This window comes from Folsomia candida, unplaced genomic scaffold (assembly GCF_002217175.1).
Source record: "Folsomia candida strain VU population unplaced genomic scaffold, ASM221717v1 Fcan01_Sc036, whole genome shotgun sequence".
Lineage (NCBI taxonomy): Eukaryota > Metazoa > Arthropoda > Collembola > Entomobryomorpha > Isotomidae > Folsomia > Folsomia candida.
Window position 1 is genome coordinate 924,410 of NW_019091228.1, and position 6,687 is coordinate 931,096.

The following is a 6,687-nucleotide window of genomic DNA, read 5'->3' on the forward strand; positions in this document are numbered from 1 at the left end:
AATGCCAAATACTTACAAGGTGAAATATTTCATCACTTAACACTATACATACATATAAGTTAAAAATTCCGATATCAACTAAAGCTTGTCGTGTTGGTCGGGGGAATTGGAGAAGAAAAAAACGTATGTATCTGGTACATACATATTTAATTACAACCGTCTACAACTTACATAAATTCATACGTGTCATGTTACTGAAAAATTCAAAACAATAATTTTGAAGTAAAGATCCTTAATTACACTCCGCGACAAAAGGTTAAAGGCACCCTGCGTCATGATCACATCCCTTGACCCCTTGAACCACGGTCGACGAATCATATTTCCTTTAGTAGCTAACTAATGTAAACAATTAAATAATACAGAAAATCTACCAATTAAATTCCCATGAGGGGAAAATGAGACAAATTTCAAAAATCGGAAAATTCATGCGCGTCAAAAGGTTAAAGGTACTTCGTAAAAATCACCCAAATTACTTTTTGAAAAATAATTTAGTAATGGTACGTTCCACCATGATTAGAGATGACTTCAAACGTCCATTTGGAAAAGATTTAAACCGCTTACTTATCTCAGATTGGGCGATTTTTCGTAATACCTTGACAAAAGCTTACTTTAGGTCATATACGGTTTTAAACTGCTTACTCTATTGAGGTTAATGTTCCTCGGAGATTCTCTATGATGCATAGGTCAGGCGACTTTACAGGGTAATCCAAAATCCTTATCTTTGTCGCAGAAAACAAATCTTTCCTTGGCTTGGCTATGTGGATGCCAGCGTTTTCTCGTTAAAAACTTCACCTAAGGCTACTAAGCTTTTTTTTGACGGGCATTTCGACTACTGCAGGAGTCACTAGACATCGACGAACCGCTAAACGTGTTTTAGAAAGTTCCCCATACCTAACACACATGAAAACGGGCGATTTCCGTAGGTGTTGCAACGTCGCAAATTTGCCAGACCGAAATTCTCGAAGAAACACATGTCTTGACACAAGAATTAGGTAAAAGGTATTTTCAGTGATATAAAGAAATTCAATTGACATGGTCCATATGCGTTATCCAGCTAGTGGCATGATCTTCGCAAACAGGAAACCATACTCTCAAAACGTCAAATGCGATGAGGCAGCGTGAAGGGGTAGGTGGCTATTGGATCCAAGAAAAAAATGACACGGTTTTCTGCATCACAGAACTGAATCTGTTCACTTATAATAAATGTTGGGAAACGCAAATTTTGATGGAGGAAAGCAGTTGGGTGACCCAGTATGGATTTTTGAACAAGAAAAAGGTAGCATCCATACATCGAAGCCAAGGAAAGATTTGTTTTCTGCGACAAAGAGAAGGATTTTGGATTACCCTGTAAAGTCACCTGACCTATGCATCATAGAGAATCTCCGAGGAACATTAACCTCAATAGAGTAAGCAGTTTAAAACCGTAAATGACCTAAAGTAAGCTATTGTCAAGGTATTACGAAAAATCGCCCAATCTGAGATCAGTAAGCGGTTTAAATCTTTTCCAAATGGACGTTTGAAGTCATCTCTAATCATGGTGGAACGTACCATTACTAAATTATTTTTCAAAAAGTAATTTGGGTGATTTTTACAAAGTGCCTTTAACCTTTTGACGGGCATGAATTTTCCGATTTTTGAAATTTGTCTCATTTTCCCCTTATGGGAATTTAATTGGTAGATTTTCTGTATTATTTAATTGTTTACATTAGTTAGCTACTAAAGGAAATATGATTCGTCGACCGTGGTTCAAGGGGTCAAGGGATGTGATCATGACGCAGGGTGCCTTTAACCTTTTATCGCGGAGTGTCGTTGATATTGATTATACATTAATCGCATAAACACTTTGCTACCACTTGGTAGAAGAAATTGTAGCAAAGCCAAATTTTCTACGGCTAATGGTAACATCTATTGTTACCACACATGCGGTAATGCACAATATTATGATTTTATTACCAGATAGATTTTTAAGTGTGTATACATTTCCAAATTTATTTATCTCTTATGCACTTTTTGATTTGAAACTTGCATATTTGGTCACTTGCAGGACAAACTAAGAATGGTGTGGTTGCCCCTTTTCGTCTTGAGGATGTGGTCCGTTCCGGTCCCATTGTCCGCGTAGACGTAGAACCAAGTAATATTTCCATTCGGACCTTGAAGTACATCCCCAGGCTTTATCGGATAAATCATGTTTCTGGCCTCGTTTTTTTCAAGCAAATCCCTTGTGCCCACACGGGCCGTCCCAAGTTTCTGTTTGTGGGGAATGATTAAATCATGTCAAGGTTAGGGTATGACCAGGGTTCGGAAAACCCCGGGGTTTTTCTAGAAAAACCCAACCCCGATGGTTTTTCCGGGGTTTTTGGGTTTTTTTGTAGGTTTTTGGGTTTTTGTGGGTTTTCCAGATTTTGGGGCAGGTTGAACCAAAATTCGTAAAATTATATATTAGAGAAAAATTAATTTCATAAACGAATTCAGCATGCAACTTTAACAGTTATCATTGACTTGGACTGTTAAATCGAAAATTTATGTTTAACATGTAAACCTGGATATATGCAATCATACTTGGAAATTCAAGTCGCACTTGAAATTTCTCAAAATTTCATGATGAATCCGAAATTTTAATTACCATTTATCTAAGTTGTTGTTTAAAAGATTTTGCTTTAATCTACCCCAAAATCTTACAAAAACCCCGGAAAAACCCACAAAAACCCACAAAAACCCGCAAAAACCCCATTAAGCATTAGGGTTTTTCTGGAGATTTGATACCCCAAAAACCCCCAAAAACCCCAAAAACCCCAACCCACAAAAACCCGGGGTGGCGAACCCTGGGTATGACTGGTTTAAGGGTTACAACGATACTTACGATTGGCACATTAAAAATATGTCAGACCTTGTCCGCCATGAGGAAAGGTTCCTTCTCGTACACGATAAAGAACAGGGTCTAAAGTAAAAGAAAAATTGGGAAAATTATCATCAAAACAAAGCTTTTTGCAATGGTTTCCAAATCTCGTTAGTTATCAGTTGTCTTTTGATATGCCCCATTCCCCATCTATCCAATTCCTTAAAAAGAAGGTCAAATCAAGGGGTAACTACATACACTCAAAACAAAAATTTGTTAAATCAACACCGTCGGTGTCAATCTGACTTAACCGCCTTGGTGAAAATGTTGAATCCGAGTTATAATGATTTCGATACCGGTTGTTATAATGTTATGACCGGACGGAAAAATTTCATTACCACCCGGAATCACAATTGTAACCAAGGCGGTTAAGTCATTCATTGACACTGGCGGTGTTGATCTGACAAATTTTTGTTTTGAGTGTATTTAGTTATCTCTTGATTTGCCCCACTTTTTAAGGATTTTGATAGATGGGGACTGGGACATATAAAGATACAACCACCATTGACTGATAACTAACGACCGATACTTCAAGATTCCGTGTTAAATACCTCAGATAATCACAGTTATCGTAGAAATTACAATTCTCACCTCATAAGGACCTCCATAGTTGTACGTGTAGACTTCCGGGAAGACGGGGTGGTACGAGTCCTGCACGTGGCTGGTCGTTCGGGTGCAGCCCGAGGACATTTCGTAAGTCACATATGCCGTGATTTGCACCGAAACGTAGAGATCTGAAAAGAATAATTGCACTGACATAAATGAAACCTTCTTTCAAGCTAGGTCGGGATTGTGTAACGAGTCATATCAAAAAATCGAGCCAAAAATGAGGAATCACATGGCGCTAATCATTCCGTTGAAGAAAAATATTGAGGGTCAAAGTCCCCAAGGTTTCGTGGTAGAAAAGGGAGAGAACATTTAATAAAAAATTGAACTTTACCGCCAATATTGAAAAAATATATTCAATGTGGTTCCTAATTTTTGGCCTGATTTTTTGGAATAGCGCTACATCCGTCTTTGGAAATAATGGTTCCGAACAGGGAAAATGAGGCGAAATGAAACATAATTCATTATGGCGGGCCTTCTTTGAAAAATTACCTGGCTTGCTCAGAGTATCCGTTTTCGGGGCGTTGCTGAGACAAAATTTAGAAAAAAAAACATTTATGTATCACCACAATAAATTTATTTTCCAAAACTACAAATTTGTAAAAATTTCTACGCCCTTTTCTTGAAATATTGAAGCGCTCATTTTAATTATTTTGTACACTTACTGTATTTCAAATCGGACATTCATAGAGCCTGGTTTGGAGATGTAGCGGCCAGAAATATGTCCAGACAGCGTAGTGACGGCAACAAATACCAAAAAATACATGTTCATTTCGTTCCCCGCCATACTTTGCAAACTAGTCTGCTTCACGATTGGAATAGAACTGCGGAATGTTATTGTAACTCAGTAACATTCGCTAAATATTTCGTCCCGATCGCCAATCTGATGACACGGCTATCGGTTTTGTTCCATCTATCGTTTTCTCTCTCTAACGCGAGGATATTGACCCCGCAAACTTCACATTTTTCATCGATACATAATTCCCAATTTCTATATAAGTTATGAAGATCCCCTTGTTTGGGTGAGTCCTCGATTGCCAAAAATCTCGAACAAGTTGCGCAACAGTTTTAGCCTAATGTTTGTCGGGTTATTGGTTACATAAATCTGTATAAATTTGCATATTAAAAAGACACAATTGCCTACGTACGTACTTGATGCATCCTGCCATTGTTGTGAAAACTGTGGCGAGAACAATTAAAGAAACTGTTTTACGATCACTCCTTTACTTCCCAGCACCTTGGATGACGGAGCACGAATTACGCAATGTTTGGTAATGTGACGCAGCCAAGCACAATTTTATTTCATGTCCAGTGCCCCATAAATATGGAACTTTGAAAAAAATTATTCTCAGAGATACGATCGTAGTGATGAGTTGAGGATTGTGGAAAAAATCTGAGCTACTTAAAATGGTGCTTAATTTTTGAAGGCGGGGTAAAATTCGAGAAGTGATAACGATTTAAAAAATTCAGATTATTGTTGAAATTTTTTAAAAATTGCGCCAAAACATGCGCATTCTGGAAAACGCAAAAATGCGAGTGGGCTTATTGCTGAGCGTGAACAGGTAAAAATTAGGATCTGCTCAAGATCTTTGATAACCAACTGCCACCTTGCCCTTGTGAATGGATGAGTACGAGGATATTGCGAAACACAGGATGCGGTGATAATACAATTTGTCCGACTGTAGAGGAATGACTAATGACGAATTTTGAATACAACATAAAAATAAAATTCTATTGTTCCAATTTCATCTATTCTGTTGATTCCATACAACAATTCAGACACTTGAACGGACGGAAGTGATGGTCTCCTCCGTTGCGGCGGCGTTTGCGGTCTTGTGTAAGCCCATAGAAATCATTAATTCAAAGGGAGCGTCCATAAATCACGTGATCGATTAGAGGGGGGGAGGGGGTCTGAAATTTGTCACGAATTATCACGGGGGGGGGGGGGGGGGATGGTCAGATGTCACGTGACATGAGTAAAGTTTTTTGCCAATAAATGTCATGAGAGTTTATATCGTGCGTGTGGTATGATACCACACGCACGTTATATAAATTTGATTTTCATTTTGCATATTTATAAACTTGCTTCGACCTAAATTCTTATGTCTGACTGGCGTATTAAATAGTTATTTACACATGTGTGTAATGTAGCTCTAATTTGATTAATGATTTAAAAAATATTGTTATTCCGGACATGATTTAATTTGAGCATCATCTCGTGTCACGTGACCGGTGGGGGGGGGGGTAGCGAAATTATCACCACCGGTCACCAAGGGGGGGGAGGGGGTCAAAATTGTCCAAAAATCGATCACGTGATTTATGGACGCTCTCAAAGGGCAAATATTAATGGTGACCCTAAATGACTGAATGGGATACCCTAAAAACTAAACCCTACGGTGGACTGAATTGCCTTCCCTAACTTGCCAATGACCATCCTTATTTATCGTAAACTTTACCCTAATTTCCCAATATATTTTAACTAACTAAATTATAGTTCATATGCAAAGAAAAGCAAAAAGAAATTATATGATATGACAAATTAAATTATATGATAGGTCTAATACGTAGCGAATAAAGGTTCATACTACTTTTACTCCTTGATAAGTTCGCTGCCACTTCACTTTATTCCGACAAATTGTTAATGTAGAAAGTACTAAAATATGAGTAAATTCGAAACGCTAAAAAGTTCCGATTCGGAGTCATCTTCTGAAGAACATATTTCTCTATGCAATTGTCCAATATTTAAAAAACAGTATATTTGTAAGCATGAAATCGGAATAGTACACATTCGCAGAGATTTTAATATCTCGGATAGGTGCAAAAATGTACCCTTTGGGTCAAAAACCAGGTCGCCCAAAGACATGCAAGCGAGTCCATGTTGTTGACTGAGTTTGCATTACTTAATTTATGAACTAATTCTAACAAATGGTTTTAATAAATGATAATCGAGATGTAATTTAGTTAAAAATGATGTAAATAAATGATTTTTAACTATCAGAATTTTAGTGTCGAGATTCAGTTATTATTTTGTTCGACCAGTTAGGGAAGGCTATTCAGTCCACCGTAGGGTTTAGTTTTTAGGGTATCCCATTCACTCACTTAGGGTCGCCATTAAATGCGACCCTAATTCAAATAGTTATCCTCTATTTCTAATCCTTTTAGATACCTGTTATTAATCGTATCTG

At 37.6% G+C, this 6,687-nt stretch overlaps 1 protein-coding gene across 1 annotated transcript; it reads right to left on the minus strand.

The window, feature by feature from the left end:
* Window positions 1-1,989: 1,989 nt before the first annotated feature.
* On the minus strand, window positions 1,990-4,476 carry LOC118439467. Its single transcript, XM_035860789.1, has 5 exons — window positions 4,168-4,476; window positions 3,995-4,029; window positions 3,488-3,630; window positions 2,861-2,938; window positions 1,990-2,247 (listed from the first exon to the last, which is right to left on the minus strand). The coding sequence occupies exons 1-4, from the start codon at window positions 4,287-4,289 to the stop codon at window positions 2,882-2,884; spliced, it is 357 nt and encodes a 118-aa protein (XP_035716682.1). The 5' UTR covers window positions 4,290-4,476; the 3' UTR covers window positions 1,990-2,247; window positions 2,861-2,881.
* Between the last annotated feature and the right edge of the window lie 2,211 nt (window positions 4,477-6,687).

Bases quoted from the DNA above. Each gene is read 5' to 3' on its own strand.
- LOC118439467 (XM_035860789.1), bottom strand. From the start codon at position 4,289: ATGGCGGGGAACGAAATGAACATGTATTTTTTGGTATTTGTTGCCGTC. The intron at 4,030-4,167 runs GTAAGTGTACAA...ATTTTGTCTCAG, and splicing joins AATGTCCGATTTGAAATACA to CAACGCCCCGAAAACGGATA. The intron at 3,631-3,994 runs GTAATTTTTCAA...TATTCTTTTCAG, and splicing joins GGATACTCTGAGCAAGCCAG to ATCTCTACGTTTCGGTGCAA.